The sequence below is a fragment of the Myxine glutinosa genome, chromosome 9 (assembly GCF_964187855.1).
Source record: "Myxine glutinosa chromosome 9, kmMyxGlut1.1, whole genome shotgun sequence".
NCBI classification, from domain to species: domain Eukaryota; kingdom Metazoa; phylum Chordata; class Myxini; order Myxiniformes; family Myxinidae; genus Myxine; species Myxine glutinosa.
Window position 1 is genome coordinate 112235414 of NC_136269.1, and position 16509 is coordinate 112251922.

Consider the following 16509-nt stretch of genomic DNA (forward strand, 5'->3'; position numbering starts at 1 on the left):
GAGGGGGCATTGGGGAGAGTGTAGAGAGAGGGGCATTGGGGGGAGTGTAGAGAGAGGGGCATTGGGGGGAGTGTAGAGAGAGGGGCATTGGGGGAGTGTAGAGAGAGGGGCATTGGTGGGAGTGTAGAGAGAGGGGCATTGGGGGGAGTGTAGAGAGAGGGGCATTGGGGGGAGTGTAGAGAGAGGGGCATTGGGGAGAGTGTAGAGAGAGGGGCATTGGTGGGAGTGTAGAGAGAGAGGAGCATGGGGGGGGGGGGGAATGCAGAGAGAGAGGGGAATGGGGTGGGGGGGGGGGGGTGCAGAGGGAGAGGGGTATTGGGGGTAGTGTAGAGAGAGCGGGGCATTGTGGGGGAGTGTAGAGGGAGAGGGGTATTGGTGGGGTAGTGTAGAGAGAGAGAGGGGGGCATGGGGGGAGTGTAGCGAGAGGGGGCATTGTGGGGGAGTGTAGAGAGAGGGGCATTGGGGAGAGTGTAGAGAGAGGGGCATTGGTGGGAGTGTGGAGAGAGAGGAGCATGGGGGGGGGGGGGAAGTGTAGAGGGAGAGAGGCATGGGGTCGGGGTGTATAGGGAGAGGGGTATTGGGGGGAGTGTAGAGAGAGCGGGGCATTGTGGTGGAGTGTAGAGGGAGAGGGGTATTGGTGGGGTAGTGTAGAGAGAGAGAGGGGGGCATGGGGGGAGTGTAGCGAGAGGCGGCATTGTGGGGGAGTGTAGAGAGAGGGGCATTGGGGCGAGTGTAGAGAGAGGGGCATTGGTGGGAGTGTGGAGAGAGAGGAGCATGGGGGGGGGGGGGGGGAAGTGTAGAGGGAGAGAGGCATGGGGTGGAGGGTGCAGAGGGAGAGGGGTATTGGGGGTAGTGTATAGAGAGAGCGGGGCATTGTGGTGGAGTGTAGAGGGAGAGGGGTATTGGTGGGGTAGTGTAGAGAGAGCGGGGCATTGTGGTGGAGTGTAGAGGGAGAGGGGTATTGGGGGTAGTGTAGAGAGAGCGGGGCATTGTGGTGGAGTGTAGAGGGAGAGGGGTATTGGTGGGGTAGTGTAGAGAGAGAGAGGGGCATGGGGGGAGTGTAGCGAGAGGGGGCATTGTGGGGGAGTGTAGAGAGAGAGGGGTATTGTGGGGGAGTGAAGAGAGAGAGGGGCATTGTGGGGGAGTGAAGAGAGAGGGGAATGGGGGGAGTGTAGAGACAGAGGAGCATGGGGGGAGTGTAGAGAGATAGGGCCATTGTGGGGGAGTGAAGAGAGAGAGGGGAATGGGGGGAGTGTAGAGACAGAGGAGCATGGGGGGAGTGTAGAGAGAGAGGGGCATTGTGGGGGAGTGAAGAGAGAGGGGAATGGGGGGAGTGTCGAGACAGAGGAGCATGGGGCGAGTGTAGAGAGAGGGGCATTGTGGGGGAGTGAAGAGAGAGGGGAATGGGGGGAGTGTAGAGACAGAGGAGCATGGGGGGAGTGTAGAGAGAGGGGCATTGTGGGGGAGTGAAGAGAGAGGGGAATGGGGGGAGTGTCGAGACAGAGGAGCATGGGGGGAGTGTCGAGACAGAGGAGCATGGGGGGAGTGTAGAGAGAGAGGGGCATTGTGGGGGAGTGAAGAGAGAGAATAGCAAAGGGAGAGAGATTGATCAAAACACCTCATATCCTACAGGGGCTTTGCGCCAGTATTTGATGCCATAAATGATGAAAATAAGAACGATAATGGCAGCCAGCACAATGCCAACCACAATAGGGACGATGTAGTCATCTTCACTCTCAGGACAAACCTCAGCTGTCGGGTGCAGGGGTGGGAAATGTTTGACACATGAGAATTATGGCTGGGGTTGTTGTTGAATGTACCAAAACCATGCAGTTTATCAATGTGATGTCATAACATGTAATTATCACCTGTCTCCATCCATCTCCAAATGTAACCTATAACTAACTCTATCCTTTACCATCATTGTCACCTGGTAGATCGTGATTGTGGGTCTTGTACGGTACATAATATCATTTGAAGAAATGTGACTCCGTTTCACAAGGCCTAAGGATGATTGTACTCATTTTGAACCATTTTCCATTTATTGTAATGTCAAAATGTATGTGGATCTTCTTTGTCATTAAAAAAGGACAGGAGGAATAAGTTTCTATTCTGGCTCCATATTTTTTCAACTTAACTTTGCCCCTTTATTAAATATTCTCCTATTATGGCCTAGAGATACGCACACTCACCTCTAAGCTATCTAGTCTGGGTTTGAATCTCAACCCAGTTATAAACTCAGATGGACGTTAAACTGCTGTCCTGTCTGCTGGCATTAGTTGGTGGACACTAAAGTTCTCATGGTGTCCTTCGCGAAGAGTAGGTGAGCTATCGCCGGCACCCTGGCCAAATTCCAAGTTCCCGTCCTGACTACTGCTCCCGACTCCTGAAGCTCCTGCTCCTGAAGTCCTGACTACTGCTGGGAAAGCAATGGCAAACCACCCGGTAAAACCCTTGCCAAGAAACTTCTTTGATAGCACTGACTCGCTGTACCAGAGTGTGGTCCCGGACATCAGAATCACAATGTAATAAAGGATCGATTCTTCACCCGAGCTTATCAATAAATTTGAACCATCGATCCACACACTGGGCAAAGGTTTATGCAGTCCACTCCATTGCTTTACTGTGTAATCCGAGAGAGGCACTCAGAGTTCTATGAACGAGTCACTACAGTGTAAGAAACACCAAGAATATTGGGGTTTTTTCAATATGCAGTACTGCGCTAAAGTTTGGGTTACTTCCACCTTTGTAGTGTTATTCCCCCATTAAACGTGTCAAGTTCGAAATGTGAAATATGGATAGATATAATTATTCAAATTTCTGTAAAATCAATTTAATATCACAATTAAATTTAATTTTACCTAATTACCTAAATTACCTAATTACCTAAATTACCTAATTACCTAATTTTACCTAAATTTAATAAAATAATAATAAAAAAATAATATTATAATAAATAAATTTTTATTTATTTATTATAATATTATTTTATTATTATTATTTTTATGCTCCGAAGGTGGCTTGAGGCATTACGTTTTCGGGTTGTCCGTCCGTACGGGCTAAACCTCGTTTTTCTCGGCAACCACATGTCCGATTGAGACGAAACTTTCACGGTAGGAGTGAAACCCACGCAGAATGTTTTTATGATAATTGTGACGTCATATGTCATGTGGTATGGTAGCCATCTTGGATTAAACGCAAATAATTAAATATTTTTTTCTTGGAAACCGCTGAATGGAAAAATTTGAAACTTGGCACATCGTGCCAAGTCCTCCCAATGGGGAACAAAAGCATGATAATTATGACATCAAAGGTGAAGTGGTATAAATGAACCATCTTTAGAGGACATTTTTCCCCACAGAGCAGGGGTGGTTGCCTTTTTTGGGCACCCTGGTCCCCTTTTTGAAGCAATGTTTTATGGCTGGATGCTACCTTGTTAGTCACCTCTTGTGACACAGGGAATTACCTGTGAGCGGGTACTCAATTTGCCGACATCAGAAGGATGTTTACAGGCTGAGTCAACCCCCCTGGTGTTAATTCAGCAATCGACCAGGATTCGAACCCAGGATCCTAGGATTCCAAGCCGGCACCGTAACCGCTAAGCCACCACCAGGCCCAAAGGTGACGTGGTACACCAGCCATAAATGTTTTAATTGAATTCCTTTTTTCGTAAAAATCTGAAATTGCATGCACATGATCTCTGACCCATTTGTATTGAAATATTAAATTTATGACATCATAGGTCACATGGTTTGGCAGCCATATTGGATTGAAGGAATAAAAATAATAATTATATCGCTGAACATCCATATTGGATTGAAGGAAAAAACACAATAATTACATCTTTGAAACGACAACCTATTGATGCGAAATTTTACAAATATCTAACACCATTGTTGCATGAAGTTTGAAAATTATGACGTCGTAGGTCAAGTGGTTGGGCAGCCATCTTGGATAGAAAAACGAACCTCATCCGATCAACACGAAACTTCATAAACGTGATCCCCTACCCTCACATATGCTGAGTGTGTCATATGTCACATGGTTTGGCAGCCATATTAACTTGAAAGCCGATATTAAAAAAAAAAAAATCCCTTCTCCGAAAACGCTTTGCCGATCGATATGAAACTTGTGGTAAAAATGTGATACTTCAAAACAGCTGAAAGGATTTAAACCAAACTTGTTTATTTTTAGGACAATGAACGAGGACATCTACCCATTGTGACAGGTAGGGACTACGCGGTGGCATATTGGTGACACTGTCGCATTGCTCTAGTTTATATATATATATATATATATATATATATATATATATATATATATATATATATATATATATATATATATATATATATATATATATATATATATATATATCTATCTATCTATAATTCCAGTAATCTCTGTACGTTTGTACGTTTGTACGTCTGTACGTCTGTACGTTTGTCTGTGACCGCTGTTTCTCGACAACTACCGGTCCGATATACTTGAAACTTGCCAGGTATATTGCTGGGGACCCGAGGATGTGCCTTTTCAAGGTTTGAAATTAATCGGACAAGTACTTACCGAGCTATGGCGATTTAGCCGTTCGCCGTTCGCCGTTCGCTTTGCCGTTGCGAATGGACCAAACCATTCATGTAAATAGAGGGGGGGGGTTCTGTGGTCGTTCGCTTTGGCTTTGCGAATGGACCAAACCATTCATGTAAATAGAGGGGGGGGTTCTGTGGTCGTTCGCTTTGGCTTTGCGAATGGACCAAACCATTCATGTAAATAGAGGGGGGGGGGGGGGGGTTCTGTGGTCGTTGCGAATGGACCAAACCATTGTTTTTTTTTTGCAGTTTTTTTTTTTTTTGCAGTTTTTTTTTTTTTTGCAAGGAACGGGCACCCACGTACGGGCACGTCCTAGTATATATAAACCTTATTACCGAATAAAATAAATTAGGAAATTGGAAACAGTTTTATTTTATATTTTATACTGTACACATCATGTGCTGGTAAGATCCACTGACCACAAATAAAATATACAGGAACCAGTTTGTTGATTTGTGTAGATGAAATAAAAAATGATTGAAGTAATCATCACCAGTTGCATGAATGCGAATTCCAATAAAACACAATAAAAGTTGCAAATTAGTGAATATGTGAAATTAGTTTTCATCAGCTTGTTCCCTTGCTTGGAAGTACTAGGGCGTGCCCGTACGTGGGTGCAAAAAAACATGCGTGCAAACAACAACAACAAAAAAAAACTTTGAAACCACGTGGCAGTAACGACCACAGAACCCCCCCCCTCTATTTACATGAAATGGTTTGGTCCATTCGCAAAGCCAAAGCGAACGGCTTGCGAGTACGGTAGAACCCCCCCCCTCTATTTACATGAAATGGTTTGGTCCATTCGCAAAGCCAAAGCGAACGGCTTGCGAGTACGGTGACCATACCTTGGGAACCACTTGTCCGATTAATTTCAAACCTTGAAAAGGCACATCCTCGGGTCCCCAGCAATATACCTGGCAAGTTTCAAGTATATCGGACCCGTGGTTGTCGAGAAACAGCGGTCACAGACAAACACACAGACACACACACAGAGATTACTGGAATTATAGATAGACTAGGGCGTGCCCGTACTATATATATATCTAAAATTATATCCCCCCCCCTCTATTTACATGAAATGGTTTGGTCCATTCGCAAAGCCAAAGCGAACGGCTTGCGAGTACGGTGACAATCCCCCCCCCTCTATTTACATGAAATGGTTTGGTCCATTCGCAAAGCCAAAGCGAACGGCTTGCGAGTACGGTGACCATAGCTCGGTAACTACTTCTCCGATTAATATGAAACCTTGAAAAGGCACATCCTCAGGTCCCCAGCAATATATCTGGCAATTTTAATTGAATTACTATCCGTAATGGCGCACGCGCTCTCACATCGGCCACGCCTACGCAACAACGTGTTCTGTGATTGGCTGGCCTACCCCGCAACCTGTTCTGTGATTAGTTTGGTAAATAAATCGCCATAGCTCGGTAACTACTTCTCCGATTAATATGAAACCTTGAAAAGGCACATCCTCAGGTCCCCAGCAATATACCTGGCAAGTTTCAAGTATATCGGACCCGTGGTTGTCGAGAAACAGCGGTCACAGACAAACACACAGACACACACACAGAGATTACTGGAATTATAGATAGATGAGTGGGTTCAGAATGGCACCAAGAAAGCAACTTTCAACAGAACATTCATCCTGCCATCCCCTGTCTAAATTCTCCCCAGTCTCCCCTACTGACCTCTCTGAACTCCTCATTGGAATGAAAACTGCCACCTGCACTCTTGACCCCATCCCCTCCAGCTTTGTCAAGGCCTCCCTTCCTGCTCTCTCTCCACTTATCATTGCAACAATAAACTCCTCCCTGTCTACAGGCATCGTCCCACCATCCCTCTAAATTGCTGCTGTTACCCCCATTCTGAAAAAACCTGGACTAAACCCTGACACCCTAAATAACTTCAGACCCATCTCCAACCTACCCTTTCTGTCAAAGGTTTTGGAACGCGCTGTAGCCACTCAACTCAAACATCACCTCTCTGCCAATAACCTGTATGAAACATTCCAATCCGGATTCCGCTCCAACCACAGTACTGAAACTGCTCTCCTCAAAATCACCAACGACCTTCTCCTCTCCTCTGACGCTGGCAACCTCAACATTCTCATCCTCCTCGACCTCAGCGCCGCCTTTGACACCATCGATCACACCATCCTCCTCACCCGACTTGAAACCACCTTTAACATTACCGGCACTGCCCTCTCTTGGATTAAATCATACCTCTCTGACAGACGTCAGTTCATCTCCATCAATAACTGCAAATCCCCCACTGCTCCCCTCCCCCAAGGTGTCCCCCAAGGTTCAGTTCTTGGCCCCCTCCTCTTCATCCTTTACCTGTCCCCCCTCGGTCACTTAATCCGCCGTCATGGTCTCCAATTCCACTGCTTCGCCGATGCCATCCAGCTTTTCATCTCCACCAAGTCCATCTCCACCGCCACCCACTCTATCCTGACAAACTGCATCACTGAAATAAAATCCTGGCTTCAAATCAACTTCCTCAAACTTAACTGTGATAAATCTGAAATAATCATCATTGGCCCAAAAACGCTCACCAAGTCCACCCATAACTTTGCCCTCAACATCGACGGTTTCCCAGTATCCACCTCCCCTCACATCCGGAATCTTGGCATCATCTTTGACCAAACCCTCTCCTTCGACAAATACACTAAACAGATCACAAAGACAGCCTTCTTTCACCTGAAAAACATCGCCCGTCTCCGTCCATCCCTCTCCTCCGTGGCTGCAGAAACCCTCATCCACGCCTTCATCACTTCCCGTCTGGACTACTGCAATAGCCTCCTTTATGGTTCACCCTCAACAATCACCAATAAACTCCAATACATTCAGAACTCCGCTGCCCGTCTACTCACCCATTCCCGGACCCGTGACCACATCACCCCCGTCCTTTACAAGCTTCACTGGCTCCCCATCTCCCAGAGAATCCAGTACAAAATCCTCCTCTTGACCTACAAAGCCCTCCATAACCTGGCCCCATCCTACCTGGCTGACCTCCTCTCCAGACACACTCCCACCCGCAACCTCCGCTCTGCTGGTACCAACCTCCTGACCCCCCCCCCCATCCGGACCAAATTTAGATCCTGGGGGGACAGGGCCTTCTCCATCGCTGCTCCCACCCTCTGGAACTCGCTACCTCACACCATCAGAGACTCCTCCTCACTCACCACATTCAAAACATCACTCAAGACCCACCTGTTCAACACTGCATTCAACATTTAACCCACAGCATCTAACCCCTGACTATCTCCTCTCCTTCTCCCTCCTTTGTGCTTTGAATATTTCCCTATTGATTCTTCTTTTTTTTTGCAATTGTCTTTATGTTTTGCTATGCATTATGTTTTGCACTCTGTCAAAGCGTCTTTGGGCTTCCTGAAAAGCGCTATATAAAATAAATGCATTATTATTATTATTATTATTATTATTGTGTGAACATCCAAACTCTGGGCAGAGTTGCAGCAAAGAATCCACGACTGAGACCATGGAATAATAAGGTGAAAAGACTGAAAAGACGAACCCTAACCCTAACTAAAATGCAGGTTAAAAATACTTGCACATGAAAAAAAAAAACCAGTTGGCATTTCATGAACTTCTGTATCATGCAACTATAACTTTCTTTGATGCAGAAGTGATTGCAAAACCCCATCTCCCAGTGTGCAGGGGAATAATGGGCGGCCATGCATGGGTAATTTTTTACTTTCATTTCAAATTGATGCAAAAGTTTCGTTTTCAGTACCAATTTTAAGGTAAGGGCCCATAGAACAATTCTGGTTCAAGTGTCAAGCACTCAGATCAAAAATGGGGCTTCTGGGGACGTGGGGGGTTCCCGACCCCCCCACCGACCCATGCGAAATATGGAAACTGTTATAACTTTTGATTGGATGATCCGATCCGAACATATGAGGTATGTATGGATTCAGGATCAGGAGTAGCAACTTGAATTTCAAGCAGATTGCCCATAGAAGCAATAATTTTGCCGGTATCGGTGCATATCCACAAAAATAGACCAAGGGTCATCGGCCCGGTAAGCTGAAACATGTTAAAAAAAAACAAAAAAACTGGACAATTATACTCGGACCCAATGATAGACATTTTTATTTATCTTTTAAATGTGCTACAATATGTTGGTGAGTAACTGCTTAGACAATTGCTTGAATAACTTCTTGAACAATAGTTTTAATAAGAAAGTGGCTAACAAATCGACCATATATACATATGTCAGTATTGGAAATTGTTCTGGTCCAGCTACTTCTCGCATTTGCACTTGCACAGACATGTGCACTTCAACTTTGCCCTTATGCACTTGCACAGAGCGCAGGTACTTGTGCAAGTGCACTTCACATCCAGGTGGAATGCATCCTTGGTGAGGGGCAGGGAGGTCCAAATGGGAAGCAGCTTGCCATCCTCTTCCTTCCACCCATGATTAGTGGGGTTGTTGACAGGCATCATGGACCTTTGGGCTGTTGTCCAGATGCTAGCTTGGAAGACACTGTTACGTGCTCCTCCCCAACCCCCGGTCACGATGTACCTCCGAGCCCCGAGGGGAGTCATTGCAGAAAAATGTGTTATTCTGTATGTCAAAGATCAATGGTGAAGCCACACCAATTGTTACCAACAAACAAATATTGTATTAAGATCACACAAGAATAACAGTACAACAACAATAGTAATCAATTGTACAACCAATATATATTTCCTATGATGGTACCATCAGGTTCGTACAATATAACTCACTGTGCTCCAAATGAGTGAAAAGAAGAACATTCCCCAATGTCTCTATTCCCGGCTTCAAGCCAAAGTTGTTTCCGGTTTCAAGCCAAAGTCGATCCGCTCCAGCGATCGTCCATACGATGTCATAACGAGACCAGAGTCCCGTTGGGTTGATAGTCACAGTCACGCGGCCAAAGCTGCGCAAAGGCGCCCTCAAGGCGACTGGGAAATCCAAAGGTGCCCTCCAGACGACTGGGAAATCATACCCTCGGGTATGGACGTTTCACGGCTCCCAATCGGCGAACCGCAGATTTTCCACTCAAAAGCCACGTCACACACACACACCAGATCCACTTCTGAATGCGGTGACAACGATTAAAGCGAGGTGAAAAACCTTCAACGATGCGCAAATCCTGCGCGAGTCAAAATGGCCGACGGCCCGTTCTCGTGGCGTAACGGCACTCTGATGATTCTCTCCAGAATCAACCACAAAACCTGACACGCAGGTTGATCTGTCACAGCGATAACAACTCTGTCGCAGGAATCCCTTTCCTGGGAAACCCCAATTTCACACGTGACCTTCGTTCACCAACGTTCGCTCAGGACCTGAAGCAACTCGGCTTTCTTGTCCGACTCACTCGCTCCACCCTCTTCTTCTCCTCTTCCTCGTCCGGTTCCATTTAAAACATTAACTTTTTTACCTTTTGAAAATAGTAACCTCCATTTCCCTCAAACGACAACAATAATAGTACATGGAATCGAAAATGTTTACAGTGGATGAAAACCACAACGGAAGTGACGAATCCGTAACACCCCTTTTGAGATGTTGATCCAAAGCATCACTAATTGGGGGGGGGGGGGGGGGGATTCTCTCCACGTCCCTAGTCTTCTGTGAGAACACCCTCATTCAGACGAGGTCAACGTCATTGTCCTCGTTTGACTCATTGGAGTACAGCCTACAGAAAATTTCGTTGCCACTTCTTTCAACCTTGGCGATGTTTGGAATGGAGTGTCGACGATAGTGCAAATTCCTCCATGAGGGATGGCACTTCGTGCATCAACTTGCACCAGTATCGCTTACCCTTAAACATGAAGGAAGACGTGCTGTCTGATCCAGTGAATGAGGAAGAGGAAGCGTGGAAGAGGGTCATGGCTTTGCACGTTGTCGTGCCCAGATTTGTGGCGATAGTGTTCAGGGAGATCATTCTGGTTGTCTTTCCAGCTTTGAAGGAGATCCAGATTTCTGCGGCCGGATTCAGAGCCTTGATGTGATGGAAATTACTCAGAAGGATTACGACAACATTTGTGTCTCCAGTATGAACCATCCCAAGTGACGATGTTTGGAGGGTGTGGAGGAGATGTACTAGGACACGAGTGTCAGCTTCCTCATGGTTGCATTGATCCATTGGTGGACTGTTTCCAACATGGTGGAATTGATCACCTGCAGTGATGCAGACGACTTTGTCATCTGGGAACTGTCCTTCTGTTATCTTTTTTGACAGGAATGAGAACAGTTCCTTCTTGTTATCATCGTTCGCCAGAAACTTCTGCCAATTTCCTGGGATTTTGCAGTACCAGATACGCGTTGTCGGTTGCCTGTTCCTCGTTTTTCCCTTGTGCCTCCTTTGATTGTCACTGCACGATACTGGTCCCAGACAATGTCTACTCTTGTCGATCTTTTCAAGTCGTGGCGAACTCTTGAGCAGAATACCTTGACGAAATATGAATCAAAGGTGTTTCCTTGGACAGTTGTACCAGGAAGTGAGTGTATCAGTACTCCACCGTCAATAACAATGAAGTCATAAACATCTGGCGCAACTAGCTCCTTGTCGACAGAAATGGCGCTACTCGTCCTGGCTTCCATGATGTATACGAACAAATCTGACTTGGTACAAGAGTTGAGGGACCCTTCGGATGACAACGCAGGTGGGTATGGGGAAGATTAGTGAAGGAAAAATCCTCTAAATCCCCCCCCCCCCCCCCCCAAAAAAAAATTGATATGAGTGCTTGACACAAACCAAAATTGTTCTATAGGCCCTTCCCTTCAAATTGGTACTGAAAACGAAACTTTTGCATCAATTTGAAATGACTGAGTGTCCGGCACCCCACTAGAAGGGCTAATAAAATGAATGACAAGGTAGAGGTAATGCTTGCTGGAAACGAACTAAAACTAAAAATGATAGCAAGGAAGAAGAAAACACTATGACAAAGTCAACATTGGGAGAAATCAAAACTATATGGTTGAAAATAACCTGAAAAGATTCTACCACGAACGAGGAAAAACAAAAGCAAAAAGTATCAAGTCCACCTGAAAAAGATAGACGGAAGATTTCTGTAAAGGAATTTATGAAAACCCAAATAACACAATAAGGAGGCGGAATGGATCCAAAACATGGAAAAATAGAAAACAGCATGTAAGCAAAATTCCCCCAGTGATAGTTGATGAAACAAAAAAAAAAATCTCGAAAAACCACCAAACTTTAAAAGCTTTGGCTCAGATGGAATTTCAAACTTTTTTTTTTTTTTTGTATACATAATCGAGGCTCGTGAAAGAGCTAACATTTATCACACAAACAAATCAAACAGACAAACAAACAAAGTATATAAAAAGGGGAGCGGAAGACAAGATGGGGAGAGAAGGGGAAGCACATAAACACAACATTTGAGAGAAGGGAGGAGGCGGCGTGGGAAGGGGGGGGGGGAGGAGAAGTATAAACACAAGGACACCAAGGACTTCCAGGAAAGAAGTTGGTATTTCAGAAAAGTGGATTTGGGGTGAAATTAGCAGGGGTAGAAAAGATCAAGGTTTTGGTTGGGGGAAGATAAGAGATGGTGGTTAACAGCTGTTTTAAAGACCTGGAGGGAGGAGTGGGATTGAAGAGCGTGAGGGAGTTTGTTCCAGAGGCGGGAGAAAAGAGGAATGAAGGAGTGAAGGTCAGCAGAGAGTCTTGATTTTGGCAGTTTAACCATAAGAGGGTTGCAGGCAGATCTTGTGTGACCTGTTAGGAATATTTGGGGGACAGAGCCCAGAGAGAGCTGGAGGAGCAAGGCCGGAGAGGAGTCGGTAGAAGACAAAAAGACCACCAACCTGCCTGCGGTGAGTAAGTGAAAGGCCCTCGGAGGTAGCTTCATCACTGGAGAGTCCAATGATCCTGAACGCTTTGGTTTCAACAGCGTGAAGACGAGCTAGGTGTGAGGCAGGAGCACCAGCCCAGAGGGGAGAGCAGTATTCCATTGAGCTGCGGATGAAAGCCTTGTATGTGGTGAGGAGCTCAGGTGTGCCAAGGATAGACTTCGCACGACGGAGGAGGGGCAGTCGGCGACTGGCTTTGGAGGCCAGATTTGAAATGTGGTTTTCCCAAGAAAGATCATGGCAGATAGTGAGACCCAAAAGCTTGAGTGACAGAATTTCTTGGAGAGGATTATTCAGAAAGTGGATGGGAGGGTTGTCCAGTCAGTCTTTTCGGAGAGACATCGTAAGAGTGTGAGATTTGTCAGGATTGAAAGACATGTTCCACTTGTTTGCCCAGTCTGTGATTTTGTCCAGGTCTGCAGAGAGTGAGCAGGCTGCAGACTGCCGATCTGAAGGATGAGGGATGCAAGGGCAGAGAGTGGAGTCATCAGCACAGAGACAGAGAGGATTTTCAAGAGAGTCGGAGAGATCATTGATAAAAAACCACCTTTAGAGGCCATTTTTCGCGGGGGTTGGCCTTTTTCGGGAACCGTGGTTGTTGTTTTTTTTTGTTTTTTTTTGGTCCCCTTTTTGAAGCAATGTTTTACGGCCGGATGCCCTTCCTGACGCGAACCCTTTTTGCCGCCTTTTAACGACAAACAGGGAATTACCAGTGAACTGGTACTCAATTAGCCGACCTCGGAAGGATGACAGGCTGAGTCAACCCCCCTGGCGTTAATTCAGCGATCGACCGGGATTCGAACCCAGGATCCTTGGATCCTAAGCCGGCACCCTAGCCGCTAGCCCAAAACCAGGGAGAGATCATTGATGAAGACCAGAAAAAGCACAGGGCCCAGAACACTGCCTTGGGGAGCTCCAGCCTGAACAGGAAGAGGAGATGAGAGAAACCCATTCAGGGCCACACGTTGACTACGACTAGAGAGGTTCTGGCAAAAGCAACTGGATACTTTCCGCAATCACTATGCTCGAGTATTCACCAAACTTAACCAACGGGAGGTGGTAATGGATGAATGGCTCACAGAGGGTAACACCTTCCTCATTCGAAAATCTGAAGAAACCCAACTATCTCACAAATATAGGCCAATAACACATCTACCAAACTCATCACAGAAATGTACAACCACCTAACAACAAGCAGGCTTAGAGCCAGAACAGAATGGATGTAAGAAAGGATACTGCAGACTCAAAAACTGCAAAGCGAGAACAACCAAATTGTCCACATCCTGTATTGACAATTTTTTTTTTTTAAACTTTTGCGAGTAACCCACATTCATGGATGATAAAATGCATGCAATTGTACAAGATCAATGCCAAAGTAATCAAACCGATCAAAATTAAACAACACCCTTCAGATAGGCAAGCAGCAGCATGTTCTTCCCTCACTGCAGACCTTGATAGAATTGAGCCAATCACTTGAAATATCTCTTTCAATTCTGATAAATCTCACTCTGTCACTCTGCAAATACCATCTGGCAAACCCCCAACTACTTCCTTAACAATCCTCTTGAAGAAGTTCAGTCACTCAAACTATTGGGCCTCACTACCAGCCATGTTCTTTCTTGGGCAAATCATATTTCTCAGTTGGCCTCCAAAGGCAGTCGCCTACTGGACATCCTCAATCAGGTAAAGTCTTTCCTGAGCACACCTGAAATTTTATCTACCAACATACCACCTTCATCCGCAGCTTGATGGATGCAGGCCTGCCTCTCTGGGAAACAAAGGCCAGCTTGATGCCATGGAAAGCAAGGCTTGTGAAATCATTGGAATCTCCCGTGCTGAAGCAGAGCCAATCACTTTCACATTGCAGACAGGTTAGTGGTCTCTCTGTTTTCCACCGCGTCGAGAGCGTCCTCAGTCTGGGAGGTCAGTGGTTCGGTTCGAACCCTGGCCGAATCATACCAAAGGCTAAAAAATAGTACATGCTGCTTCCTTGCTTGATACTCGGCACATAAAAGCATAAAGCACGACAAACAACCATACATTGGCAATACCAGTGCAGGCCATGATGGGGCTAATGGCCTCCTCCTGCATTGAAGTTCAGGGTCAGGTCAGGTATGGGAGCATGTGCCGGAGCAGCGCGTCGCCGCATCCACTTTCCGATGGTACTCCAGGGGCTTCCATCTGGCTATCCCAAGGCTGATGCCTGGCCCATCCCTATCTCCTGAGATACCGATCAACCGGCTGCAACAATGAGGCACGCAGTCGGCCCGTTGGCCTACTCCACTCATGAAGCTCCCTTGCTGAGAGTATCTGGTGAGCTGGATCAGCGTCCGTAAAACGAGCCACATGTCCATACAGCCACAGCTAACGCCCACGGACCATACATGTAACAAATCTCATCTGAATCTCTCTCAGCAACCGCTCATTGGACACAAAGTCCCACCAGCGATAGCCAAGGATTCTCTGAAGAGACTTGGTTCTGAATGAGTTGAGTCTCATTCTCTGGCCCTTGGTAAGGGTCCAAGTCTCACATCCATAGAGCAAGACTGGAAGCACCAAGGGCTTAAAGACTCTGACTTTCGTCCTCCTGCATAGATACTGACAACGCCACACCCCATGACAAAAAATCCATGACTCCCCAGACCTGACCCAGACGTCTGTCAACCTCTGGCTCACAACATGCGGAGACATGAATAACACTGCCAAGGTAAGTGAATCTCTTCGTGACCTCAACATGTTCAACCACAAACAGGCACAGACAAGACAGCAGCATCCAATATGCCAAAGAAAGCCAGGATCTTGGTTTTGACCCAGGAAATCCATAGTCCCAGCGGCTCCGCCTCCTCATTCAGTGCCTGGAGGGCCCCAGTAAGAATATGCAGCGTCTCCTCAAAGATGACTGCATCATCTGCGATATCAAGGTCAGAGATCTTGACACTCCCAAACGATGCACCACAGCTTGACCTCTCCGACATCCCCTGCAGAATCCAGTCCATACAAGCGCTGAAGAGTGTAGGGGCCAGTACACACCCCTGCAGAACTCCAGTAACAACTGGAAATAAGTCAGAGATGGAACCAGCACACCTCACAGCACTCTCAGTACCAGAGTATAGTTCAGAGATTATATTGATCAGCGTTGCTGACACCCCACAAAGACCAAGAATCCTCCAGGGGGCATCCTGATTCACTGAATTGAATGCTTTGCGGAGATCAACATAAGCTGCAAGATGAAACTCTCGCTTGTGTTCAGTGAGGACCCAAAGCGCAAGGGTACGGTCAATCGTTGACCTCTTTGGTGTAAAGCCCGACTGTTCTGATCACTGGTGCTCGAGCAGACGGCGGCAAACCCTCTCAAGACTGATCCAAGCAAAGACCTTGCCCGGCACCGAGAGTAGCTTCACCCCTCGGTAGTTGTTGCAGTCCTGGTGATCACCTTTCCCTTTCCAGAGGGGGACAACAAGGCCCCTCTTCCAGTCAGTTGGGATGATGCCTGTGCTTCAAACAGAGCACAGAACTGCATGCAACAACTCAAGTACAGCATTTCCACCAGCCTTGAGAAGCTTAGCATGGATGCCACAAATCCCAAGAGCTTTGCCGCCTATGCCTCCACAAATGAAAGCGGTTCACAGTTAATTGGGGAGGGGGGGGGCGGGGGGTCAGCATTTGGGTAAAGCTGCTCAAAGTAACCGGCCCAACAGGCCTTCACTTCAGACTCCTCTGTCAAAAGGCCACTACCCTCTGTTCTAACCGCAGTACACCTTGGGACAGGCTTAGAGGAAAGCAATGCACAGATTCATCTGTAAGCAGGACGAGTATCGCATGTCCACAAGTGATGCTCTACCCTTTGAGATTCCTCACACATAGGCCTCCTTATCCGCCCTCAGCGAATGTACAGTTTTACGCCTCAGCTCCCGGAACAGTTCAGCTCTGCAATCAAGCCTGGCCCTGTGACTCTGGTCGATGGTATTGAGCGTTCCCTGAGAGACAAAGTTCTTCTTCACCTGATGGTGGGTTCCAAGACAGCCACTGGCAACATCAAGGATGTTGGTCTTGAAGGCA

At 46.7% G+C, this 16509-nt stretch overlaps 1 protein-coding gene across 1 annotated transcript in view; it reads right to left on the reverse strand.

Moving 5' to 3' along the window:
- Positions 1-1497: 1497 nt before the first annotated feature.
- The window catches only part of LOC137435078 (uncharacterized), a 96898-nt gene continuing 81886 nt past the window's right edge, over positions 1498-16509 (reverse strand). Inside the window, exon 18 of the mRNA XM_078784696.1 lies at positions 1498-1752. Within this exon, the coding sequence (XP_078640822.1) occupies positions 1610-1752 (143 nt within the window). The 3' untranslated portion in view covers positions 1498-1609. The remainder of the gene's footprint in view (positions 1753-16509) is intronic.